This window comes from Oryctolagus cuniculus, chromosome 16 (assembly GCF_051225735.1).
Source record: "Oryctolagus cuniculus isolate XC-2025 breed Fujian yellow rabbit chromosome 16, ASM5122573v1, whole genome shotgun sequence".
Lineage (NCBI taxonomy): Eukaryota > Metazoa > Chordata > Mammalia > Lagomorpha > Leporidae > Oryctolagus > Oryctolagus cuniculus.
Genome location: NC_142882.1, coordinates 21,032,918 through 21,060,472, shown reverse-complemented (window position 1 = coordinate 21,060,472; position 27,555 = coordinate 21,032,918). Strand labels below are relative to the sequence as shown.

The following is a 27,555-nucleotide window of genomic DNA, read 5'->3' as shown; positions in this document are numbered from 1 at the left end:
GGTGGGCGAGGCTACGTCCCGCCGGCGGCGCATTCGGGAGCCGCGCCCCGCCCCGCCCGTGTCACGTGGGCGGTGAGCGGCCTCGGGCCGCCTCAGGGGTCTCCCGGGTCTCCGCGGCCTCGGCTGTGGCGCTGGGGCCGGCGGGGCCGCCCGGGACATGGTGAGTGTCCGCAGCCGGGCGTCCTGAGGAGGGAGCAGGGGCTGGCTGGAAGCAGCTGGAACCGGCTGAGGCGGGATGCGGGCCTTCGGAGGGGGAAGCGGGCGTCCTCCGCCGGCGCCCCGCGTCTCCTCAGCTCGTGCGCTGACGGCGGGAGGGTCGCGGGAGCACGCGGACGTGGGGGGCCGCCGGCCCTCTCCGCCCCCAGCGGTCACCCGGTTCCATGTGTGTTTTTCTAAACGTGCGGGAAGCGGCGTCTCGAAGCCCCGCACGGCTGTGCCCAGGGCGGGACGTGTCCGGGTGCCAGAAGCCGGAGCCACGTCCCGGGAGGCGCGTGTCGCCCCGGCGTCCCGCGGGGTCCCTCTTGCAGGGCGGGAGGGAGCCCTTGGCCGCCCCGGACAGCTGGCGACCCCTAGGCTGGTGTTGAGCTTTGGTGAGGTTTGAGTTTTTTGCATCCGCAGTGCTGGCTGCCGTGAGCATGGGTTTTTTTTGGGGGGGGGGGGGGGTTGGAGGGGGATTTTTGTGTTTTTTTTTTTTTTCCCCGTTAGGGAGGTGGGTGAAAGTCGCTGGTTAGGTTTCACGCGGTTTAGTGACGGTTAGATCCCCGATGGTGAGCTGTGACGTCTGCAGAGAGCGGGCCGTGGTGGGCGAGTGTCCGAGGCCGTTCTCCTCGAGGACTGACCCTGAGGGGAGTGTGGGACCCTCAAGCTGGTGTGCGTGTTTGTTTAGGCTCTGGGCGTGGTTTTTCCTTCTGCAATGTGAGGAAGCAGGCAGGGCACCTAAACTGCTCAGAATATTCGTGGTTTTTTTTTTCCTCCTTTGGATGCCTTTATCTACTGAATATTGTGGCCCCTTCACTTCAGTTGCCCTTAGCCTTCTGCGATTTAGTCGTTGTGTGAGTGTGTAAGATCTTAGTTTCTTTGACTTTGAAAGTGGAAGTTTAGAGACAGGACATAAGGCGAGAAAATCCTGAAACCAAACAGTCTTTGTTTCTTGTAGGCAAATCCTCAAAATGTGAGATGGCTATCAAGCACTTTTCCAATCAGTTTTTAGATGTGCATATGTCCCTAGAGAAGATTGGGATTGAAGAAGGTTTACTAGTAAGAAAACAAAATAAAAACCTCAAAACCTCTGTCTCAATAGGAGGAAAGCTACTCAAAGCTTCTGCAATCTTTGAAATTCCTGCCGTTTATAAGGAATTAAGTCCAATCCCTTATGCATTCCTTAAATCACTCCCAGTGTGAGATATAATGGAAGGGCTGTGATGTAACTTCTCATATTAGAGATTGGAAATTTCTGTGGTTTACAACCTTTAATGTTTAAGTAATGTTTAAGGATTATATCTTTTTTTTTTTTTTTCTGACAGGCAGAGTGGACAGTGAGAGAGAGAGAGAGACAGAGAGAAAGGTCTTCCTTTGCCGTTGGTTCACCCTCCAATGGCTGCCTCAGCCAGCGCGCTGCAGCACCGCGCTGATCCGATGGCAGGAGCCAGGAGCCAGGTGCTTTTCCTGGTCTCCCATGAGGTGCAGGGCCCAAGCACTTGGGCCATCCTCCACTGCACTCCCGGGCCATAGCAGAGAGCTGGCCTGGAAGAGGGGCAACTGGGACAGAATCCGGCGCCCCGACCAGGACTAGAACCCGGTGTGCCGGCGCTGCAAGTCGGCGGCGCCGGCTTTTTTTTTTTTTTTTTTTTTTTTGACAGGCGGAGTTAGACAGTGAGAGAGACAGAGAGAAAGGTCTTCCTTCTGCTGGTTCACCCCCCAAATGGCCGCTATGGCCTGCGCGCTGTGCTGATCCGAAGCCAGGAGCCAGGTCCTTCTCCTGGTCTCCCATGGGGTGCAGGGGCCCAAGTACTTGGGCCATCCTCCACTGCCTTTCCGGGCCACAGCAGAAAGCTGGACTGGAAGAGGAGCAACCAGGACAGGACCGGTGCCCCAAATGGGACTAGAATCCGGAGTGCTGGTGCTGCAGGCGGAGGGTTAGCCTAGTGAGCCGCGGCGCTGGCCAAGGATTATATCTTAAAATGATTTCCATATAGAAAAGTTGAAATTAAATAAAGACTAAGTATTATAAAGCTCCTAGCATTGTGGCCATGGGAGTGGGGGTTGAACCAGCGGATGGAAGGTGCTTGCTCACTCTCTCTTTCACAAAATAAATAATAAAGAAAATAAATAATCTTTTTAAAGATTAGATGGTGGGGCAGGCGCTGCGGCTCACTAGGCTAATCCTCCGCCTTGCTGCGCCAGCACACCGGGGTCTAGTCCCGGCCGGGGCGCTGGATTCTGTCCCGGTTGCCCCTCTTCCAGGCCAGCTCTCTGCTGTGGCCAGGGAGTGCAGTGGAGGATGGCCCAAGTGCTTGGGCCCTGTACCCCATGGGAGACCAGGAGAAGCACCTGGCTCCTGCCATCAGATCAGCGCAGTGCGCCGGCCATGGCGGCCATTGGAGGGTGAACCGATGGCCAAGGAAGACCTCTCTCTCTGTCTCTTTCTCTCTCACTGTCCACTCTGCCTGTCAAAAAAAAAAAGATGGTGGGCTGAAAGAACACGTCTAAAGGCAAAGGCCTCTTGGGACCTTTAAGTACCTCTGCTGTTGGTGCTTCAATAAATATCATTTCCCTGGGGTTTAGAGGGGGCGGCACACATGCCACCCCAGTAGTACAAGTGAGTCAGATTAAACCTGACATAGCTGGGGGTTCTTTTTTTTTTTTTTAATAGAAGTATTGAATTTTATATTTATCTGAGAGAGTTAGGAGAGACAGAGAAATCTTACATCTGCTGGTTCACTCTCCAAATGGCCACAATGACCCAGGGCTGGGCCAGGGCTGGCCAGGCCTGAGCCAGGAGCTTCTTCCAGGTCTTCCACGTGGGAGCAGGGGCCCAGGAACTTGGGCCATCTGCTGCTGCTTTCCCAGGCACATTAGCAGGGAGCTGGATTGGAAGTGAAGCAGCCCGGACTTGAATTGGTGCCCATTTGGGTTGTGGTGCTTCAGGTGGTAGCTTAACCTGCTGCACTACAGCCCAAGCCCCAGCTGAGGGCTCTTAAAAAGAAGCCATTGCCACCAAGTCTCCTAACTTTGACACTGGATTGAGACTTCCTAGAGGAAAATTTGTATAATTGTCTGATTAGGGAGGATGAAAGTCCCCCCCCCCCCCGGCAGAATATTTCCAGCAACAATAAAAAAAAGGAGCGAGGAAGAAGGAAAAAAATATGAAATGAAGGACACCGCTTGGCTTTTGGTCTCTATGATGTGATAATGGCCTCACCTGGCAAACCTTCATGGGATTAATACTGCGACTCAAATTAGCTACACTTGGGTTACTGCTAAATTCAGTAAGGTACTCTTGATAATCTCAGGAAAGTTACTGAATATAAAATAGAACACAAATTGGATTTGTCTGACCTTAACCAACAGAACTCTTTTCATGGCCTGAATTGTAAATTTCCCAAGGTCATGGTACATGTTATCCTACGGTATCTCATAGTGAGTAGGAAGCCCTGTGCCAATGAGTCTTAGTTAAATCAAGTATTTAGCACTTACAAGGTGGCTTGACAGAATGGGAGCCCCCTCACACCTTACTCTCCAGCTAAATTAGTTACTGTCCCAGTGTAAACTGAGCAGAGCCTTGAAGGATTGAAGAGTATTATTCAAAAACCTAGTTGGTGCTTTCTCCTTAACAGCACAGGTTGGCTTGTTCTCAAATCTGTTAGGGATGAATGGCGCCTTACAGGGGTTTGCTGCAGTCTCACAGGGTGGTTGTACCCACTAAGCCGTCTCTTTCAAACATTATGTTAATTACTCCATGCAGCCAGTACATATTGTTGGAAGGGATGTGGCTGAGTCTCTTCTGTTCCGCGCCTGTTTCATCAGCTTCTTAGAGCAGTTGGCTTCCCAGTTGAGGAGATTTGGTTCACCTTTGGTCAAATCCAGGTAACAACCTGTGGTCGCACAGTCTTTGCAGGTGAGACCAGAGCTGCATCCTCCTTTCTCCAGGAGCACAAGCTTGACATGCCACTGGTGACTTCCTCCTTGGTGACGTCAATTTGACATCCAGGACACACAGATACTGAAGGAAAGAGCTCACCACCAGCAGATGAGCCATCGCCACTGCACGGTGTGGGCCTGAATGGTGCTTGTGAATTCCTGAGCCGACACTGTGTCTGATCCTCTCGGCACTCGCATCTTCTGGAAGCGAAAGGGCACTTGTTTACAAGTGCATGTATGCCTTGTCCTGTAAGCTGATCCTCCTCGAATGGGTGCCCTAAAAAGAGGGCACCAGGCTGTGTTCACTCTGCCCTGCACCAGGAATTCCTGTTAGCACTCTCAGGCTCCCTCACTGGATGGAGGCTGCAGCAGCCTCCTCATTCGGCCCCTGTAGTTACCCATGATTGCTCCAAGTTTCTTTTTAAGAAAACTTTTTAATTTTTATCTGAAAAGCAGAGAAGATCTTCTTTCACAGGTTCACACCCCCAACAGCCAGGGCTGTGCCAGGCTGAAGCCAGCCCAATACTCAGTGAGCTTCCTACATGAGTGGCAGAGGAGACTCAAGTCCTTGACCCCTCATCTGCGGCCTCCCAAGGTACACACCAGCAGGAAGCCTCATTGGAAGCAGAGGAACCAGGACTTGAATCAGGCAGTCTGATATGTGATGTGGGTGTCCCAAACAGTGACTTAACCACTGACCCATAAGTTTCTGATAGAAGAAATTATTTACCCGCTACACCATGGTGCTGGCCCTGATAACATGGATTTCTTTGTTTTTATTTATTCATTTTTAAAGATTTTATTTATTTGAAAGAGTTACAGAGAGAGAGGTAGAGAGAGAGGTCTTCCATCTGCTGGTTCACTCCCCAGATGGCTGTAACAGCCAGAGCTGAGCTGATTGAAAGCCAGGAGCCAAGAGCTTCTTCTGGGTCTTCCATGCGGGTGCAGAGGCCCAAGGACTTGGGCCGCCATCTGTTGCTTTGCACATTAGCAGAGAGCTGGATCAGATGTAATGCAGCCAGGACAGGAACCAGCACCCATATGGGATGCTGGCACTGCAGACGGCAGCTTTACCTGCTACTTTTTTTTTTTTGGACAGGCAGAGTGGACAGTGAGAGAGAGAGAGAAAGGTCTTTCCTTTTGCTGTTGGTTTACCCTCCAATGGCCGCCGCGGCCGGCACACCGCGCTGATCCAAAGCCAGGAGCCAGGTGCTTCTCCTGGTCTCCCATGGGGTGCAGGGCCCAAGCACTTGGGCCATCCTCCACTGCACTCCCGGGCCATAGCAGAGAGCTGGCCTGGAAGAGGGGCAACCGGGACAGAATCCGGTGCCCCGACTGGGACTAGAACCCAGTGTGCCAGTGCCGCTAGGCGGAGGATTAGCCTATTGAGCCACGGCGCCGGCCCCTGCTACTCTTAAGATGTCAGACCCACATTGATTTCTTTTTTTTTGAAGATTAATTTTATTTTTTGAAAGAGTTAGAGAGAAAGAAGTCTTCCATCCATTGGTTCACTCCCCAAATGGCCGCTACAGCCAAAGCTGAGCCGATTTGGAGCCAGGAGCTTCTTCGGATCTCCTACGTGGGTGCAGGGGCTCAAGGACTTGGGCCATCCTCTGCTGCTTTCCCAGGTGCACATCAGAAGTGGAACAGCTGGGACTCAAACCAGCACCCATATGGATGCCAGCACTGCAGGCTGAGGCTTTAACCCACTACACCACAGTGCCATCACCACCACCACCACCCCCCGCCAGCCCACATTGATTTCTAAAAACATGAGTGATCTGTTTCATTATTTTGTGTTTTGAAATTACTCAGTAAAACATTTCAAATTTTTCTATTAGGATTATCAAACATCCATTAGTACATAAGCAAATTTGAAACAGGAGAAAACAAAGTGCATGCCTCAGAACATTCCCAGTGTCGTCACAAAGGCTGGATTCAGTGTTCCCAGGCAACAAGCTGTAACAACATACTTGAACTATCAGGGAAGCTCATGCCCTGAGTGTGTTCTGGGGGTTGATGGGGAGGTTCCTTCTGCTGATCATGTGATTAAAATTGCAAATTCTCTAGGGAGACCAGGAGTTAAGCAAGTACCACCTCGTTTATGTCAACTGTTTAGGCACACTGAGCCCTCTTTACCAGTTGGCTGTTGGGTTTCTTCCTCAAATCTAGTTTGTGGGTACCAGCAAAGGTCAAGCTTTGTAAGCAGTCATTTCTTAGGCTGAGCAGTCAGGAGTGTGAATGTTCACTCTTCTCTTGTACACAGGTCTGTTAAAACTTGCTAAGGGCCAGTGCCGTGGCTCAATAGGCTAATCCTCCACCTAGTGGCGCCGGCACACTGGGTTCTAGTCCCGGTCGGGGCGCCGGATTCTGTCCCGGTTGCCCCTCTTCCAGGCCAGCTCTCTGCTGTGGCCAGGGAGTGCAGTGGAGGATGGCCCAAGTGCTTGGGCCCTGCACCCCATGGGAGACCAGGAGAAGCACCTGGCTCCTGGCTTTGGATCAGCGTGGTGCGCTGGCCGCAGCGCGCCGGCTGCAGTGGCCATTGGAGGGTGAACCAATGGCAAAGGAAGACCGTTCTCTCTGTCTGTCTCTCTCACTGTCCACTCTGCATGTAAAAAAAAAAAAAAAAAAAAAAAAGACTTGGCTAAGAAAAGAGCTATAGATGCACTGTACAGAGAGGAGTTAGCTGTGACTCAGGCAGCTCACTTTATTCCCCAGACCCATCAACAAGAGGTATTTCTGCTCTGCTTACCAGCTGGGTAAATTCAGACATCAGGATAGCCCGGGGGAGCCTCTTCTCTGTCCCTTGCCCATGGCTATCAAAGGGTAATGATCTTCAGATCAGTTTAGAAGTATGACACTGAGGGATTCCTGTGCTCTGATTGGGCTGTCATGCTCCTGTGTACCATATGGGAGCTTGGACATGAGAAGTTGGGACAGCAGCCTCTTGAGTGGCTTGTCAGGAATCACTGCCTCAGACTGCAGGAAGGATTTTGAGAATTATTTGAAAGTAAAAGTTACAGAGAAGAAGATACAGAGAGGTCTTGCATCCACTGGTTCACTCCCCAAGTGGCTCCAACAGCCAGGACTGAGCCAGGCTGAAGCCCTGAGACAAGAGCTTCATCCAGGTCTCCCTCATGGATGGCAGGAGCCCAAGGACTTGGATCATCTCTGCTGCTTTTCCCAAGCCATTAGCAAGGAGCTGGATTGAAGTGGAGCAGCTGGGACTTGAACCAGCATTGATATAGGATGCAGGTGGTAGCTTTACTCACTGTGCTACAACAGCAGCCCCAGAAAGATTTTATGTTCCTTTGGAGACGAGCATTGCTGAATCTTGTGTATTTTATAATCAAGGGCAAATTCACCATCAAATTTGTTGACTTGAATGAACTCCCTGGCAAATTCAGCTCCTCGTCAGTTCAAGATCACTATGGCCCAGGATACACTCATGATTCTTCAAGGAAGAGCTCTATTGCTGTTTTACTGTGTTTCCTTCATGTGCATATGTGTGGGCAAAATGGCTCTAAGGCTCATATCTACAGGGACTTTATGGAGTTCTAATTCCTGAGTTCTAACTTCCAATTCTGAGCAATAAGTCTGACACACAAGTCAAGTTAATACACCTCCCAAAGAATTGTTTAAAGATTTATTTGAAAGGCAAAGCAACAGAGGGAGAGAGATATCTTTGTCCATTGGCTCACTCTACAAATGACCACAACAGTGAGGTCTGGACCAGGCCAAAGCCAGGAGCCAGGGAGTTGGTCTTCCATGTGGGAGGCAGGGACCCAAATATTTGGGCCGTTTTACACTGCCTTCCCTGGCACACTATTAGCAGGAAACTGGATCATATGCAGAAGTAGCCAGGACTCAAAGCAGCATGCTGATATGGGATGCTGGCATTTGGCAGTGGCTTAACATGCAGGCCACAACACTGGCCCTAAGAATGCTTTCATTTAGCCAGCTAGATCTGACCAGATCAGTCTTTTAAATACAGCCAGCTCAGTCTTCTAAAATAATAAATTCCATATTCTGCATGTTTTTGGGATGTAAATGGAAGAAACACTTCCAGTCCTTCATTGCTTTCATTCATTAAAAACTTGTCCAGATTTGACCTTGTGCTTTATAGACTGCTGAGTGATAGGATGGGTAATTTGGAAAGAGACACAAGAGTTTTTTCCTCTCAAAAGAAATTGGTGGCCTTGAAAGGGAAGTACTTCATTTGTATGCCGTTTCTTCAAGGTGCTCTGTATGCTGTCATTAGCAATAAGATAAGAAATCACAGGAAAAAATATGGAAATAACTTCTGTGTCTTCATAATACTATGAAACATAAGCCGTGATGACAAGTCATCCAGTCAGTGTTTTGGGACCATAGTCATGTGAACATCTTGTGAACTGGATATAGATCCCCAGTGCTGTCCATCTCACCCATTCATTCTCCTGTGCACACCTGTGGGATGTTCTAGGACTCAGTGACCTTGGAGGGTGTGGCTGTGACCTTCACCCCAGAGGAGTGGGCTTTGCTGGATCCTCTGCAGAAAACGCTCTACAGAGATGTGATGCTGGAAACCTTTGGGAACCTCGACTTAGTAGGTAATGACAACAACATTCCTTCACTTAGGGAATGAGCCATGTCGACAATGCTCCCAGCTTTGGCATGTGGAAAGAGAATGCTTTGAAAAATAAACCAGATATGATGGCAGCTCATCATGGATCTAATTTTTTTTCTGTAATTTCTCATGATTTGTAATGATTTTTCTGGGTATGCATTTTAGGGAAAAACCCTGAAGATCATAACACTGAATACCAATCCAAACACCAAGGGAAAAATCTGAGGTGAGTGCGTAAAGAGAATGCAATGTACCATGAAGGAAACTTAGTATGTCATGGAGTTTTATAAACAAACAAAGAAAAGAAATAAGCCCAGCTTTAGATTAATTCATTAGAAAGATTTTCACCCAAAATGGTTTTTTTTAAAGCTTTATTTACTTGAACAGCATAGCAACAAAGAGGGAGAGAGAGAATATTTCCATTCACTGGTTTACTCCTCAGATGGCCACAACAGCCGCAGTCTGGACCAGGCTGAAGCCAGGAACAAGGGACTTCATCCACGTCTCCTGCATGGGTGCAGGTTTCCAAGTGCTTGGACCATCTTCCTCTGCCTTCCTAGGAGCATTCACAGGGAGCTGAATCAATGACATAGATGTGAGGCTGGGCTTATTGTACCCAGACTAGCCCACGGTTTGTGATGTCAACATCTCATACTAGAGTAGCAGTTCAAGTCCTGGCTGCTCTGTATCCAGTCCAGCTCCCTGCTTGGGAAAGCAACAGAGGATAGCCCAGGTACTTTGTCCCCTGCCACCCATGTAGGAGGTCTAGATGGAGTTGGGGGCTCCTGGCTTCAGTTTGGCACAGCCCTGGCTATTGCAGCCATTTGGGGAGTGAACCAGCAGATGGAAGATCTGTTTCTCCCTCTCTGTCACTCTGCCTTTCAAATAACCTTAAAAAATAGCCTTTAAAAAAAAAGACGACATAGATGTTCAGTGTTTGAAAAACAGTTCACTTGTTAACAGTATTAGGAAACTTCCTTTATGAGTATCACAGGCTTTGATATTAGCTATGGGTAAGTCCTCTTTAAGAATCTTCAGCCTATTTGTCTACAAATTCAGACAGAGTAGAAACTTATACTTTTCCTGAAAATGAGAAAAATGCGATTCTAATATCTTTTAATAAATACAAAAATCATCATTAAACACATCATTAATATTGTGCTTCTTGTTTTTTACAGACGTTGTATCGTAGATAGATTCTGTGAAAGTAAAGATGGTAGTCAGTGTGGAGAAAATTTCAGCCAGAGTTCAAATTTGAATCTGCACAAGAAAACTCCTCTAGGAGTAAAGCCATGTGAATGTAATATATGTGGAAAAGTCTTCACTTGTCATTCATCTCTTAATAAACACATCAGATCTCACCCTGGACACAAACCTTATGGCTGGCAGGATGACGGAGAGAAGCCATATAAATGTCAGGAGTGTGGGAAAGCCTTTAGTTACCTCCAGTCTTTTAGAAAACATGAACGGAATCACAGAGAAAAACACTATAAATGTAAGGAATGTGGGAAGACTTTCCCTTACCACCAGTCTGTTCTCAGACATGAGAGGACCCACACAGGTGAAAAACCCTATGAATGCAAAGAATGTAGGAAGACGTTCAGTACTCTGACAGGCCTGCAAATACACGAAAGGACGCACACTGGAGAGAAACCGTACGCATGTAAAGAGTGCGGGAAGGCCTTCATTTACTTCTCCAGCTTTCGAAGACACATGATCGTACACACTGGGGACGGACCATATAAATGCAAGGCATGTGGGAAAGCCTTCAATTGTCCCAGTTCATTTCGGATACATGAAAGGACTCACACTAGAGAGAAACCGTACCAGTGTAACCTGTGTGGCAAAGCCTTCAGTTGGCCTGGTTCCTTTCAAGTACATGTGAGAACTCACACTGGAGAGAGACCCTACGAGTGTAAGGAATGTGGGAAAGGCTTCATTTATCACACTACCTTTCAAGGACACATGAGTGTTCACACTGGAGAGAAACCATATAAATGTGAACAGTGCGGGAAAGCCTTCATTTCTCTTGCAGGTTTTCGAAAACATGTGGTACTGCACGTCGGAGGTGGACCTCATACGTGTGTGGAGTGTGGAAAAACATTTAACTCTCCCAGATCATTTCAGATTCATAAAAACACTCACAGAATAGAAGCCCTATGAACATAAACAGTGTGGGAAAGCCTCCATTTGCTGCATGACTTTTCGGGGACACAGGAGAACACAGACTGCAGAGAAACCCCGTGAATGTAAAGGACGTGGAAAAGCCTCCAGTCATCGAGAGTCATTTCTGAAGCAGTGCAGGAACATTGTGGCACAAAACCTCTCAAATGTAAGTAAGATGTGAGCGTCTTCAGCTTACTGACACCCTTAACAAAAGTGTATAGTCAGAATGCACTGGTAGAAAGCTTGTAAGTGTGGGAAATACTGAAAAGCTTTCAGTTTTAACCACTGCTTTCAACATCATAGGCAAGTTTCCACTGAAAAATCTAGTAACTGAAAGTAATGTGGGAAGACCTGACATAATTATGTACAATGTTGCAGAAAATCAATGTGAACAAAATAACAGAAGTATTAGCTTTATCAGTATTGCATTCTGAAAATGGGTAAGTGAACACTGAGGTGGGAATTCTGTAGATGTTCCTGAAGCCAGAGTACATAGGAATAGTAGCGTACCTGAGCATTTTGAGTTATAGCAGTTAATTTTTCTCTTTCCATTTTGGAGTCTGTTCCATCCAGGGGTGAATTGAAGTGCACTGCTAATATGCATGTGTGTTTAATTTTTATGTAATGTATAACTGTACTGTAAAAGGTCACTGAAGTGTCACTTTGGTATTGAGGTATCCTGCTGTTCTGGTGTGGCAGGTACTTTATCTCCCTTACCCATCACATGATGTATTCTACCTTCCCTAGGAGAAAAATGTTTTTAACCCCCCAAGAGCCTTATTCTATTTTCTTTGCTAATAAAAAGTTGTCATCCATCCATCAGGTAGTTTCACGTTACTTTTATTCTCATTATTTTCATCTTTTACTTTGTTCCTTCTAACTGGAGACTGGATAATAGACTGCAACAAAAAGTCAGACCAGTGATAAGACAATGTCAAGTGTAACTGCAGTGGAGATGGCTCCCTTGGGCTGTCAGGTCAGTGTGGATAATGACAGGAACTGTATGTTCCCAAGTCACTTCTTGTGGTTTTGTATTAGATTCATCAGCAGCTTAACTTGTTGGAGATTTGGAAGGCACAAGTGAAGAAGGTGTTCAGTCACCATTGAGGAAGACAGATGCCTGGGGGCTTCCAGTTCATTTTCTTGACTGTCCTGCCAGTCAAAGACTTCCTCAAAGCACTGTAACTGGTGACCTCTGATTTTTCAGGGGTTTAGATTCCCACAGGTGTCTCATGCAGTGCCATATTAAAGACCCGCCACAATTTTCCACATCTTGTGTGTCATTCTGGCAACCCAAACCTTCATGATTGGAAGTAGTCTCTCATGCTCTTACCCCTTTCTTCTAGGTTATACTTGTCTAAGGTCTAATCTTTATAGCAAACACTTTGTTCTGCTAACACTGCTACTGTCCTGTTTCCACCATGATCACTAAGATGGTGCCGTCACAGGGACTATAGGACCTTGTTCTGCTACACTGCGTAGTGACTCTTCTGATCTGGCCTCTTTCATGACAGTAAGCACCTTCCTTAGATTGTGGTGGTTTCCAGTTACTTATACCTAAACATAACCCCTTGGTATGTTTTTAAAAGTAATTTTTTCATATAAAAGTTGCCTTAGGTATTTCTTAGAAATATTAGAATGTTAAGTAACTTTTACATTAACAAATACCACTTATTTTCTGAAAATATTAAGATAATCCATTGCAAGTACAAGCTTTCTAAACCAACTTCATAATTCTGTCAAGTTGCTCATTATACCTTCTGAGTCAATATTATCGGCAAATATTTCAACTTGGGTAAGCTTTTTGTCAGGTGAATTTTATTTCTTACATGGTTGGAGTTGGTCATGAAACTTTCTCACTCATTTGTAATGCCAGAAACTAAGTTTTGGTTTTGTCAGTGTCCCTTTCCCAAAGTCCACCAGGATGTTGTCCATCCTGAAAGAAGGAGAGCTGGGGGGTGGGCATTGTGGTGCAGCAGGTTAAGCTGACATTTGGGGTGCCTGAGTATCCCGTTTTAGAATGTCTGGGACCGAGTCACCTCTGCTAGTGTACCTGGGAGGCAGATGATGGCTCAAGTTCTTGGGTCCCTGCCACCACGTGGGAGATGCAGATGGAGCTCCTGGCTTTAGCCTGGCCCAACCCTGGCTGTTGCAAAGCATTTGGGGAATGACCCAGGGGATGGAAAGTCTCATTCTCTGCCTTTGAAATAAAAATAAGGTGAGGGGGTCTAATGAATTCTAATAAGAGCACAAAATATAAATAGGATTCTTAGTAAGAGTTCTTTAAAAAGAACTTACAGGATTCTTATGATAGGTATTTTTTTTTCCTCCAGAAGATTTATTTATTTTATTTGAAAGGTAGAGTTAGGGAGAGACAGATACAGACAGATCTTCCATCTACTGGCTCATTCCCCAATGGCCATAATGGCTGGGGCTGGGCCAGGCCAATGCCAGGAGCTTCCTCCAGGTCTCCCATGTGGGTTACAGGGTTTCAAGTACCTGGATCGTCTTCTGCTTTCCCAGGTGCATTAGCAGGGAGCTGGATCAGAAATGCAGTTGGGACTCAAACTGGCAACCAAATGGGATGCTGGTGTCATATGTTGTGGTTTAGCCTCTGTGCCACAATGCTGGCCCACTTTTTTGTTTTGAAGATTTATTTATTTGAAAAGCAAAGTGACAGGAAGACAGATCTTTCATCCACTAGTTCACTCTCCAAATGGCAGCAGCAGCCAGAGCTGGGGCAGCTGAAGCCAAGTGCCAAGGACTGCATTCTGGTCTCCCAAGTGATGGCAGGGGCTGAAGCACTTGGGCTATGCTCCACTGCTTTCCTAGTTGTGTTAATAGGGCTGGATTACAAGTGGAGCAGCTGGGACTTTACTGGCACTGTGATATGGGATGCTAGTGTCATAAGCAGCCTTTAACCCTGGCCCGTGATAAAGTGTTTCTATTGCTATTCAAAATACAATCCAGCCTTCAGCTGTACTGAATGTTGTGAGGCGGTCAGCATAATTCTATCACTAGTCATCATAATAGTTCTTTAGAAGGCAGAGGAATGGAGTGGAGGATGTGAAATAGTTGAGAAGCTAGGTATTTGTCTGTGAAGCCTCAGTGAGGATGTAATTTATGTTTTCAACATTTACATCTTAGACACTGTTCAGGAACTGCTTGGGTGTGTGTGTAGTTTGTGGAACAGTACTTAAAAGTCTCGTTTCTGGGATTAACAGTAACAATTCCTCATAAAGATAAAGGAATAGGTGTGGTTCATCTTTTTGCCATGGTTAAGTTTTTTTTTTTTTAACTTTTATTTAATGAATATAAATTTCCAAAGTACAGTTTATGGACTACAATGGCTTCCCCCATAACGTCCCTCCCACCCGCAACCCTCCCCTTTCCCACTCCCTCTCCCCTTCCATTCACATCAAGATTCATTTTCGATTCTCTTTATATACAGAAGATCAGTTTAGCATACATTAAGTAAAGATTTCAACAGTTTGCTCCCACACAGAAACATAAAGTGAAAAATAATAGATGATTTTTTAAATGATGATGAAATCAGGTCAGACCTATTGTCATGTTTAATCCCAGTGAGAGTCAAGTTGGGAATTGATAATTTCTTCTTTTTTTTTTTTTTACAGAAGATCAGTTTAGTATACATTAAGTAAAGATTTCAACAGTTTGCACCCCCATAGAAACACAAAGCGAAATATACTGTTTGAGTACTCGTTATAGCATTAATTCTCAATGTACAGCACATTAGGGACAGAGATCCTACATGAGGAGTAAGTGCACAGTGACTCCTGTTGTTGACTTTACAAATTGACACTCTTGTTTATGGCATCAGTAATCTCACTATGCTCCAGTCATGAGATTCCAAGGCTATGGAAGCCCCTTGAGTTCTCTGACTCTTATCTTGTTTAGACAAGGTCATAGTCAAAGTGGAGGTTCTCTCCTCCCTTCAGAGAAAGGTACCTCCTTCTTTGAAGACCTGTGCTTTCCACTGGGATCTCACTCACAGAGATCTTTCATTTAGGTCCTTTTTTTTTTTTTTGCCAGAGTGTCTTGGCTTTCCATGCCTGAAATACTCTCATGGGCTTTTCAGCCAGATCGGAATGCCTTTAGGGCTGATTCTGAGGCCAGAGTGCTGTTTAGGACATCCGCCATTCTATGAGTCTGCTGAGTATCTCACTTCCCATGTTGGATCACTCTCCCCTTTATTTATTCTATCGGTTAGTATTAGCAGGTACTAGACTTGTTTATGTGCTCCCTTTGACTCTTAGTCCTTTCATTATGATCAATTGTGAACTGAAATTGATCACTTGGACTAGTGAGATGGCATTGGTACATGACACCTTGATGGGATTGAATTGGAGTCCCCTGGTATGTTTCTAACTCTACCATTTGGGGCAAGTCAGCTTGAGCATGTCCCAAATTGTACATCTCTTCCCTCTCTTATTCCCACTCTTATGTTTAACAGGGATCACATTTCAGTTAAATTTTAACACTTAAGAATAACTGTGTATTAATTACAGAATTAAACCAGTCATATTAAGTAGAACAGACAAAAAAAACTAAGAGGGATAATGTATTAAGTTGTTCATTAACAGTCAGGGCTATGCTGATCAAGTCACCGTTTCTCATAGTGTCCATTTCACTTCAACAGGTTTCCTTTTTGGTGTTCAGTCAGTTGTCACTGATCAGGGAGAACATATGGTATTTGTCCCTTTGGGACTGGCTTATTTCACTCAGCATGATGTGTTCCAGATTCCTCCATTTTGTTGCAAATGACTGGATTTCATTGTTTCTTACTGCGGGATAGTATTCTAAAGAGTACGTATCCCATAATTTCTTTATCCAGTCTACCGTTGATGGGCATTTAGGTTGGTTCCAGGTCTTGGCTATTGTGAATTGTGCTGCAATAAACATTAGGGTGCAGACTGCTTTTTTGTTTGCCAATTTAAATTCCTTTGGGTAAATTCCAAGGAGTGGGATGGCTGGGTTGAACGGTAGGGTTATCTTCAGGTTTCTGAGGAATCTCCAGACTGACTTCCATAGTGGCTTGACCAGTTTGCATTCCCACCAACAGTGGGTTAGTGTCCCTTTTTCCCCACATCCTCGCCAGCATCTGTTGTTAGTAGATTTCTGTATGTGAGCCATTCTAACCGGGGTGAGGTGAAACCTCATTGTGGTTTTGATTTGCATTTCCCTGATTGCTAGTGATCTTGAACATTTTTTCATGTGCCTGTTGGCCATTTGGATTTCCTCTTTTGAAAAATGTCTATTGAGGTCCTTGGCCCATCTCTTAAGTGGGTTGTTTGTTTTGTTTTTGTGGAGTTTCTTGATCTCTTTGTAGATTCTGGTTATCAACCCTTTATCTGTTGCATAGTTTGCAAATATTTGTTCCCATTCTGTCGGTTGTCTCTTCACTCTCCTGACTGTTTCTTTTGCAGTACAGAAACTTCTCAATTTGAGGCAATCCCAATAGTTGATTTTGGCTTTGACTGCCTGTGCCTCCCGGGTCTTTTCCAGAAACTCTTTGCTTGTGCCAATATCTTGCGGGGTTTCTCCAGTGTTCTCTAATAACTTGATGGTGTCAGGTCATAGATTTAGGTCTTTAATCCATGTTGAGTGGATTTTTGTGTAAGGTGTAAGGTAGGGGTCTTGCTTCATGCTTCTGCACGTGGAAAATCCAGTTTTCCCAGCACCACTTATTGAATAGACTGTCCTTGCTCCAGGAATTGGTTTTAGATCCTTGATCAAATATAAGTTGGCTGTAGATGTTTGGGTTGGTTTCTGGTGTTTCAGTTCTGTTCCATTGGTCTATCCATCTGTTTCTGTACCAGTACCATGCTGTTTTGATTACAACTGCCCTGTAGTATGTCCTGAAACCTGGTATTGTGATGCCTCCGGCTTTGTTTTTGTTGTACAAGATTGCTTTAGCTATTCGAGGTCTCTTATGCCTCCATATGAATTTCAGCATCATTTTTTCTAGATCTGAGAAGAATGTCTTTGGTATCTTGATTGGGATTGCATTGAATCTATAAATTGCTTTTGGGAGAATGGACATTTTGATGATGTTGATTCTTCCAATCCATGAGCATGCCATGGTTAAGTTTAAGAGCATGTAATTTGTGATCATGAGTTAGGAGATGAGTATCTGGAGATGAAGCTTCTCTGGTTGGCAGGCCACACGTGGTTGTGGTGCTGGTGTTTTGCTTAATATCACTTGAAAAGATTTAAAATTCTGTTAATTTTTGCCTTGTATCAATTTTTTATACAGACTGAGAGAACTCCTTTAAACCATAGAGTTCCTCCCAGTTTGAAAAAGTATTATATCTGTCTCCACAGTGCTAGCCTGTTTGGGACTTTTTTCCTCTGAGGAAAGTAGTATCTATGCAAGTTCTCTCTGATTTCCCAAAGGGAACACCAGAAACAATGATGGATAATTTAGAGGGCAAATGTCCAAAGAACAGTGAAAGTGTAGTGTTGAGCTGTAGTGTCGTTTTGCGTGTTCTAACTTCAGAGGGAGAGGAGGCCTCATGCTGAAACATTTTAACACCTTTTTGTAAGAGGACTAGCCGTCCCCTCAGCCTTCGTCTTAATGATCCACATATCATTTCCATATCATCACCGTGCTGATCAGAAGGCAGGAGCCAGGTGTTTCTCCTGGTCTCCCATGTGGGTGCAGGCCTCAAGGACTTGGGCCATCCTCCACTGCCTTCCCTAGGCCACAGCAGAGAGCTGGACAGGAAGAGGAGCAACTGGGACAGAATCCGGTGCCCCAACCGGAACTAGAACCCCCTAGAACCCCGGGTGCTGGCGCTGCAGGCGGAGGATTAGCCTATTGAGCCATGGCACTGGAGAGAATATGCATTTCTATGAACTTTTTAAAGACCCCTTTTATACTTTAAAATAATTATTTAAAACAGTACTTTCAATATGCTTGGAGAACATTAAACTCTCCTCTTGCTTAATTATTCTGAAATATTTGAAAGGCAAAGTTAAAGAGAGAGAATCCTTCATCTGCTGGTTCACTCCCCAAATTGCCAGAACAAAATAGCTTTCATGCTGCTTTTGCCGTCTGTTTGTTTTCAGAATTTTGCACTCTTTAAAATGTAGGTTAGGGCTGAACTCAGTCTTTATTTAGGAAGATATTTATTAAAGTTTATTTTGATGCCAAAAACACCTGAAATCCATGCATACAAAAGGTCTCCTACAAGAGATCATAAGAAATGTGTTATGAAAAAAATGCATGAATTTCAAATATTTTTGGTACCAAAATAAGCCTGTCTTTTAATTCCTTTCCCCATAAAGTTTTGAAGTTCCTGCAAAACCAGTTTAGAAAGAATTCACAACTAAACTAAACTCATAATGTCATGTTGCAGGACAAACATAAAATTGGTCTTCTCAAATTTAACAGTTTTAAAAACTGAAAAATGAATCTTACTGAAATTTCTGAGATACAATGAAAGCATTGTTTAGAAACAGATTTATAGCATTAAATGCATACATTAGAAAGGAAAAATAGGCTGGTACCGTGGCTCACTTGGCTAATCCTCCACCTGTGGCACCGGCACCCCGGGTACTAGTCCCAGTTGCTCCTCTTCCAGTCCAGCTCTCTGCTGTGGCCTGGGAGAGCAGTGGAGGATGACCCAAGTGCTTGGGTCCCTGCACCTGCATGGGAGACTGGGAGGAAGCACCCAGCTCCTGGCTTCGGATCAGTACAGCACTGGCCGGGGCGGCCATTAAGGGAGTGAACCAACAGAAGGAAGACCTTTCTCTCTCTCTCTCTCTCTCACTGTCTAACTCTGCCTGTCAAAAAAATAAAAGAAAGGAAAAATATAAAATGTAACCTTCCACTTTATGACACTGAAGAAGAGCAATATAAACCTAAAACATTGAGAAGGAAGGAAAACTTGAAACTAGGTCATCTGCAGAGAAAATCAGTGAAACAAATTCTGGTTCTTTGAAAATATCAATTAGACTGCTAATGAAGAAAAAAAGATACAAATATCAGAAATGAGAGGCCATGACTTGCTCCCATGGTCATCAAAAAGAAAATAGAATATTACAAACCATTCCGTGCCCACAGACTTAATAACTGGGCCAATTCCATGAAGGATATAATCTGTGACAGCCCACAACAGGGTAATCAAGTCATCTGAATTACACATGTACCTGGTAACCATTGGGGCTGAGAGGTTCTCACTTTGTCAAAAACATTTGGAAGTGGAAAACATTTCATTTATTACTCATTGGGCCAGAGAATCTGTGCCCACTATGGGACATTGTAGCACAAGGTGCCTGGATTATATAGAATTTAGGCAGAATTTATGGCTAATGGAAGGCATACCTGTTGTTGCTGGTTTTGTTAAGGGTTTGTTTATTTATTTGAAAGAGTTCAACAGAGAGAGAAAGCAAGGCAGAGAGAGAGAGAGGGAAAGGCAGAGAGAGAGCACTGCGCCAATCTGAAGCCAGGAGCCAAGAGCTTCTTCCGGGTCTCCCATGGGGGTGCAGGGGCCTAAGGACTTGGGCCATCTTCTACTACTTTCCCAGGCTAAAGCAGAGAGCTGGATTGGAAGTGGAGCAGCTGGGACTTGCAGGCAACACTGGCCCATATGGTATGGCCCCTATACCTGTTTTTAACTACAGTAATTCTCCCAAGATCAGAGGGGAACCATGCTTGAGTTTTGTATTACGCTATGTATAAGCCTTATTTGAGCCTCTTATTGATTAAGAACCTAGATTTTCCACTAAATGCATTAAACTGATCTCGAAGTTCATTCAAAACGTATTTTGTAGAGGCATTAAATGTAAGCAGTGCTTGTTGAGCCTCTTGTTTTAATAATAAAATAATAAAACTAAAATAATAAATAGTGGATGGTGGACGTCCAGTTGAGTCAAATTGTAGATCCTTGTTTCAGTCTGTTCTTGGTTGGGGGAGCCTGGGTCACCTGTTGCTGTTTATAAACTTGTTCTTCCAGAGAGCCTAAGATAGGTACAATCATGGCTATGGGCCTCCCACAGGATGCTCAGGTTAGGTGTGGTGAATTACAGTCACTGAGGCAGAGGAATCCCACAGGTGTTTTCCCCATGTCCAGCAGGCTCACTGTGTACAGGTTAGCACTGTGTCTGAGGGCGCTGAGACAGACGTACAAGTTACAGGATTTGGTACTTAGAGGCAGCAAGTGGCAGAGGATTCTGGGACAGTGAAGCTGCCTAGGGAGGACGCAGGCTTAGCTGTATGTGCCCTGGTTGCAGTGCTGCCGAGGGACCTCGGAAAGCAGTCTGCCTTGATTTTACAGCCCGTGATGAGGTGGCTCACCGGTGAAGTGTGGAAGGACAGCCTGTTTCCCTGGGGGCTGTGGCAGAGGCTGGGCTGCCTCGGCCAGTCCTTGCTGACCGCGGGGAAAGGGGGTGTACTCCCTGCTCATTCCACAGTTATCCTTCAAGGCACCAGTGAGGAGGGGGCTGCTCTGCACCCCCAGTCAGCACTGGGGACACAGCCATCTGTGGAGGAAGAGGCAGATAGGGTCCTGCTGTGCTTATGGATCTCAGCCCACCGCCTGACTGCTTTGCTCCCTGTCAGAGCTGACTCAGGTTCAGATGCTTCTTCATCTGATCACATGCAGTGTGGACTCTGTAGCTAAGCTTAGCTACCCCGTGGAAGGGGACCACCTCAGCTTCTCAGGCATCAGCTCATGGTTGCTGGGCTAAGTGTGCACAGGCAGTAAGGTCGTTCTGTGGGAACAAGAGTAGCCCTTGAGTGCGGTGGCGAGCGTGGGGCCAGGCAGAGCCCAGGCCTGCTGCTCAGAGATGTGTCCTCCTCCCATCAATCACTCTACTGCCTCTCTCTCCTCAGACCTCCACCCATCAATCCCTCTACTGCCTCTCTGCACAGACCTCCTGCTCCGCAATCTTACGGGGGAGGTCTCTGGGCAGCCCCTCCTCACTCCAGCTCATGAACAACTGAAGTATGTGTTGGGAATGCAGTGCCCTGAGGCCAGGAGGGGTTGGCCAAGACAGCCCAGCCTCTGCGACACTCACTTATTCTCTCACACTTTGAGGGCCAATTGCAAATGCTCTTTCCCCATTTCTTTTCTCACCAGCACCTGGACCATGAGGCTTGCCCCCAAACTTACAGACATTTAAACTCAGGTTGTGAGCCAATGACCTATACTAGGAGGGTAGAGACAATCCCATTCATGGTGTTGAGGAGGAGGGCCTAGTGGGAGGTCCTGAGGCCACTAGGGCTTGCCTGCTGATGGTTACACCAGCCTGAGTGGGCCCAGCCACTCTCTCTGCTTCCAGACTTGCCATGTGATCCTCCTCTGTACAAGCCATTGCCAACTGCTGCCCTCATGAGAGGCCAAACCAATGGGACCACCTGAACTTGGACTTGGACCTCTAAAACCGTGAGTTAAACAAACCTTTTCTCTTTATAATGTTATTAGCATCAGGCATTTTGTCGCTGACAGACAGGCTATGCTCACCACCTTGGAGGTCAGAGGTGGCCACACAACAGTAGCAAGGGAAGTACAGCACAGGACACAAACAAGGGCACTGCTCCTGTCTACACAGCGATTCCTGTGAGGCAAGCTGGGTGACTTGCTTAGTTCTTTCCAGGGCAGGGTCCCTTTCTTTTCTGCCCCTTCACAATGGACCGTGGCTGGAGTTGCATGGGACTCCCCAAGAGTGAAGAGAGTAGGTGCAAGAACCACAGAGATGTAGGCTGACTTGATAATCAGGCAGAAGTTCCAGCTGGTTAAGGTTCTCTGTTCTTCTTTGCTTCGAGGGCTGAGTGCTTTGGAAAAGTGGCTGCCAAACAAAAGGCACCAGGGTATGATGACCTAACCATTCACGTCTCGGTGATGAGAATGGGAAGAGATGGCAGCACCTGATAAAGACCACAGTGGAAGCCCCTCAGCAATGGGCAGTTCTGACACAGGTGGCTCTATCAGGGAACCAGTCAGCTTAGGATGGATCCATTCATTTCTGCTTTGTGTTGCCACCTGTTGCAGCAGCCTCCCATTCACCCAGCTGGAGTGAGGAATTAGCACCCTCGGACAGTGGACCTCTTAATACCCGCCACTGGAAAGACAAGAGTACTTAGACTCACAGACAAGAAGAGGGTAAGCTGTTGTAGGCCCACACAGGGAGTCACATGGGAGTAGAGAACAAGTGGGTGTGAAGGGAAGGGGAGATGACGTGTCTCTGTTTCCATGGGAAGATGCGGTTGGTGTTTGAATAAAACTGGGCAAGGCAAGCAGGGAACTGAAACACTGTACTATAGTCTGACAAGTCTATAACACTCTATTTATATAATGTTGTAATAGACTCTAATAGTCATTACATTTTTTGATTATATATAAGTAGTAAATATTAAACTATACCACATAATACATATGTGTGTGTGTGTGTGTGTGTATTATATATATGAGGGAACTTAAAATTTATGGGAAAATAAGAGATAACTATATTTTGGTGCAAAAGTTTTCTGAGATCTCATGAGCAGTTTTACCATTCACATCTATGTCTACAACTGTTGTCACTATCTGTAGGGGACTGGTTCCAGGACACTACCCCTACACACACACACACACACACACACACAAGGACACCAGAGTATGCAGATGCTCAAATCCTTTATATAAAATGGTGCAGTATTTGCATATAATCTAAGCAGTCAGTGCTTCTATAAACTTGAAATAATCTCTATATGACTTATAATATGCAAAGTAAATGCCATATGAAGACATATTGTGTTGTTTATGGAAAAAAAAAACTGTATTCAGTACAGACAGTTTCAAATCTGTGATTACTTGAACCCATGGTGTGGAACCCACACACAGTGCTGTAGATGTAGAGAGCACTTCCAAAAGTTCATGGAAAATGCATATTATAACAGTACACATGGATTTCACAATTTTTTTGCACCAAAATGAACATCTTATTTCAATTTTTCAGAAACTTTTTGAAATATCTTTGTGTATATGTATAATAAAAAAATCATATTCTGTACTAAGGAACACAAATCTGAGTATGGTTGCAAAAGGCTTCAACAAAATACTGCAAAGTACCTTAAGAGAGAGAAATAGAAGCTTTCTTACATTCCTCATAGTCACATCTGTCCCAAGGAAAGGAAAGATTTCCCACATTGTTTACCTGTCATGTCTACAGTGAGATATGATCTACCTAGTCAGGGATGAAGAATGAACAAGGACTTTCTCCACACACTGCACTCACATTTTTTCTTTTCAGATCAGGACTTGGCATCTGGCTGAAGATTTCTCCACACTGTTCACTTCCACAGTCTCTCTAGTATATAGCTGCTGTAAAAACCAGCATGGTATTAAATGCATAGAGAGTGCAGGCTTTCTGCCACATGTGGTTACCATACAGTGTGACTCCCCACAGCTATCAAGTCAGTGATATGTATGCAGTTTCACAATGAGCATGCATGTCTTATTTTAAGAATATATTTTGGGTAGAAACTTTATAAGAATAATTAATTTTTTTGCTTCTTTCTAAATGTTCATGGCAGGTTGATTCCCTCAAGGGGCATGGCTTCCTCTTGTCAGGGTGAATCACCTTTGATTTCTCCCAGGATTTTTGTTTTTATAGGCAGTGTTCTTGTCTTCCCATTTTTCCCCCTAAAATGGAGAACCAGAAAAATTACCAGATTCTAGGTGTACTGCAACCATGCCTCATTTATTCATCAAACTATTATTGTCTTTCCACTTTCCAAACTGTGGAATAGCACCGATAAATACCATTCTCCAACTGAGTAAGTGCAGAAATCTTCTTACCTACAGAAGCCCAGTTCCTGAAGGTTTCCTGCATCACATCTCTGAAGGATCCAGCAAAGCCCACTCCTCTGGGTGAGGTTCACAGCCATATCCTCCAAGGCCACTGAGTCCTAAGACATCCCAGGGGAGGATGAGTGACATTGGCAGGTAGGTACCTAAAATGTTTACCTGATTCTGCGGTCTTGAAGATTTTACTCCATCATTTGGTTGTCTCTTACTCTCTTTTCTGACCCACTTTCTTTACAACTGAAACATTCAGAAAGGCAGCAGCAGAGTTGGAACACCATCACTGGTGGATCCAGTGTGCAGTAAACCGAGTTTCTCTTGGTAGAGCAGATGTCTATCAAGTCCCAGCCCCTGATGTGCAGAGGAGGGCTAATGATAGTTATCCAGAGCTGCTTACTCTTAGAAATGCCCGCTCACGGGCCTGATCTTTGCTGGTGCCGGGGAAATGAGGCTTTAGGAAGGATCCCACCACCCTAAGAGGTAAGAGTGAGAGGCTCCAGGTACCTCACTGACTTATACCTCACCTCTTTCCTTTCCAGCAGTGCCTTGGGGATCAGTCTCCCCAAATACTCTGGGCACTAAGTCTCTACTGAGTTTCCCTGGTAGACAACATTTCACTTGTTTTAGTTACAGTGTGAATCCATTGTGTGTGACAACACCAACAGAGAACAGCTAGAAACTCACAGGTGGTTTGCCCCATGTCCAGTGTAATCAAGTAATAAATGTAAGACTAAGGATGGCTATTTAATGGCGCTAACAAAACAGTTGAGCATTTTTATTGGGTAGTATCAAAGCAGAATGGAACAGGAAAATGGTACTTCTTTCAAATGATGGTCTCAGGTAATTTTAGTCTGACAGAAACATGTACAAGTCTACACACAATAATCACTGGGATGTATAGTAGAAAGATGTACTGAGACAAGGAGACTGCCACTCACATTCCTTTTTTAATCCCATTAGTATTAATTTATTCAAAGTTCAGAGGAGGCAAATATAAAGGAACACTGGGTAGTGAAAACTAGCAAGAGAATCAGGATGCTGGCCATACAGGAGGCAAAAGGAAACTGAGCTGGCATCAGAAAACATGGTTCAGCTTCTCATATTTAGAGTAAGATCTTCTCTCTGTTGATTTCCTCTCTAAATGCAATATGGGCCAGGCTGAAGCCAGGAGCTTGGTAACTCAATCCAGGTCTCCCATGTGTGTGGTAGGGACCCAGCTACTTCAGCCACCACCACTGCTTCCCCGGATGTGCTGCCGCAAGAAGTTAGAACCAGGAGCAGAGCTGGGACTCCAGGTGCCCCAGGCAACATCTTCACTGCTGTACCAAATGCTTGCCCCCAAAACTAAAGTTAAACTCAGACTGGCATATTACATGGTTGTTCAAGCTTAGTGCTGTAAAAATGCGGAAGTGGAGGCCAGCATGTGGCTCACCAGGTTAAGCTGCTGCCTACAATACCCACATCCCATAAGAGCGCAGATTCCTGCTTCCAGTGTAGCTCCTGCTAATGCACCCAGGAAAGCAGAAGATGGACCAAGTACCTATACCCCTGCCACACACATGGGAGACCTAGATAAAGCTCCTGGCTTTGCTTGTCCAGTCCCAGCTGTTATGGCCATTTGTGGAGTGAACCAATAGATGGAAGATACTCTCCCTTCTAGTCAGATACCATGGCCAAATGAGATTGATTCCTGAAATCCAAGGCTGGTTCAACTTATGAAAGCCAATCTGTAATACACCACAATCATCAGTTGGGCAGAAAAAGCATTTGACAAAACACAAAATCCACAACAACCTAGGAATTCAAAAATCCCACAGAAACATTACAGTCAATGATGAAATACAAAACAATTTCCCACTAAGCTCAAGAGGAAGACAAGATACCTCGTTTACCATTTCCATTCAAGACAGTATTAAAAATCCTGGCTAGAGGGGCCAGTGCCGTGGCTCACTTGGTTAAACCTCTGCCTGCAGTGCCGGCATCCCATATGGGCGCCGGTTCTAGTCCCAGAGGCTCCTCTTCCAGTCCCGCTCTCTGCTGTGTCCTGGGAAGGCAGTGGAGGATGGCCCAGGTCCTTGGGCCCTGCACCCACATTGGAGACCAGGAGGAAGCACCTGGCTCCTGCCTTCAGATCAGTGCAGCGCACCAGCCACGACGCACCAGCCATAGCGGCCACTTGGGTGAACCAACGGAAAAAGGAAGACCTTTCTCTCTCTGTTTCTCTCTCACTGTCTAACTCTGTCAAATTTTAAAAAAAGAGAGGAAATTCTGGCTAGAGCAATTAGCAAAGGACAAGAAATAATTTTGTTTCTTCCTTTCCAATTTGAATGCACTCATTTCTGTTCGCAGGTGAGATGACCTCACATAAACAGAAAATCAAAAAGAGGCAAAAACAAAAACTGAACTAATAAAGAATTCAGCAAAGTTGCAGGATAAATTCAACATGCAAAAGTCACTTTCATTTGTAATGAGAAAATACAGCAATAGCTTGAAAATAATAAAATACTTTGGTATTAAGGTAAAAGAATTTTACAAGATGTGCCGAAACAAATTAAAATACAAGTAAAATGGGAATACATCTTGCTCATGATGTAAGTATTGCCCAAAATGGTCTACAAATTCAACATAATCTCTACCAAAATCCCAACGATCTCCATCTGTCTCTGTTTCACTTTTTCAACAGAAATTGGAATGCCCATTGGGAAATTCACATGGAATCTCAAGCCACCCTGGAAAGGAACAAAGTTGAAAGTCTCTTCTTGATTTCAAAACTTACTCAGAGTGACAGTAATCAAAGCTCTGCGACTGGCATAACCAATGGAAAAGAGGAGAGAGCCCAGAGACACCCCTTCACACATGCGATAAGATTTTGAACGAGGTGCCAGGACCATTCAGTGGGAAAAGTGCTGAGAAAATGGAGTACTCACATGCTGAAGTCTAGAGCTGGATCCTTACCTGGCTTACACTATCTATAAAAATAAAACCAGCACTTGGCACAGTGATTCAGACAGTGCTTGGGAATTGCAGAGTTCAAGTCCCTACCCCTGACCACACTGGGCAGCAGCAGTGATGGGAGACGCAGACTGAATTCTGTGTTCCTGATTTTGGGTTCAACCAGCACAGGCATTGAGGCCATTAGAGGAATAAACCTCTGTGTCTCTGTGCGTTTCAAATAAAATGAAAATAACAATTTATTAAGAGCGTGAACTCAGGGGCTGGTCTTGTGGTACCACAGGTTAGCTACTCTGCTTCCAATCCCGCTCCTGCTGATGGACCTGGGAAGGCAGTGGAAAACGGCCAAATACTTGAGTCCCTGCCACCCATGTGAGAGACCCAGATGGCGTTCCTGGCCAGCCCTGACTGTTGCAGCCACTTGGGGGAGTGAACCAGTGGGTGGAAGATGTCCCTTTCTCTGTCACTGTGCCTGTCACATGAATAATTTTTTTTTTTACAGAACTATGAAATCCAAATTTATCAAAGTCCTAAAAGTAAAAGTAAAGCTAAAGCTAAGCATAAACAACTCTTACAGGAAAACACAGGGCAGGGGTTGGTGTGACAGTGGGTTAAGCTGCTGACTACAATGCCAGCATCCTTTATGGGCACCCGTTCAAGTCCTAGCTGCTCCACTTCCAGTCCAGCTCCTTGCTAACGTGCATGGGAAGGCAGCAGGTGATGGCCCAAGTACTTGTGGCCCTGCCTTCCCTGAGGGAAACCCAGATGGATCTCTTGGCTCCTGGCTTCAGCCTGGCCCAGCCCTCGCTGTTGTGGCCATATCTCTGTCACTCTGCATTTTAATTTTATAACATCTTTAAAAAAAAAGATTATACT

The 27,555-nt window shown here is 45.4% G+C and overlaps 1 protein-coding gene across 3 annotated transcripts; it reads left to right on the top strand.

Moving 5' to 3' along the window:
- Position 1: 1 nt before the first annotated feature.
- On the top strand, positions 2–27,555 carry LOC100350451 (putative KRAB domain-containing protein ZNF788). Of its 3 annotated transcripts, XM_089316509.1 has the most exons (7): positions 4–160; positions 8,606–8,732; positions 8,915–8,975; positions 9,928–11,891; positions 21,224–21,327; positions 23,728–23,868; positions 26,411–27,555. In XM_089316509.1, exons 1-4 carry the CDS (start codon positions 158–160, stop codon positions 10,910–10,912), a joined length of 1,176 nt encoding a protein of 391 aa, XP_089172635.1. In that variant the 5' UTR covers positions 4–157; the 3' UTR covers positions 10,913–11,891; positions 21,224–21,327; positions 23,728–23,868; positions 26,411–27,555. The 3 variants fall into 3 exon arrangements, 2 of the variants coding, with proteins under 2 accessions (XP_089172637.1, XP_089172635.1); XR_016223382.1 differs by lacking the exons at positions 8,606–8,732; positions 8,915–8,975; positions 9,928–11,891 and having other exon boundaries at positions 9–160; XM_089316511.1 differs by lacking the exons at positions 8,915–8,975; positions 21,224–21,327; positions 23,728–23,868; positions 26,411–27,555 and having other exon boundaries at positions 2–160; positions 9,928–10,117.

What these genes read in the sequence shown, in the direction of transcription:
- LOC100350451 (XM_089316509.1), top strand. An exon ending in TGGGAACCTCGACTTAGTAG is followed by an intron (nt 8,733 to 8,914) that starts GTAATGACAACA and finishes TATGCATTTTAG; the next exon opens with GGAAAAACCCTGAAGATCAT. An exon ending in CACCAAGGGAAAAATCTGAG is followed by an intron (nt 8,976 to 9,927) that starts GTGAGTGCGTAA and finishes TGTTTTTTACAG; the next exon opens with ACGTTGTATCGTAGATAGAT.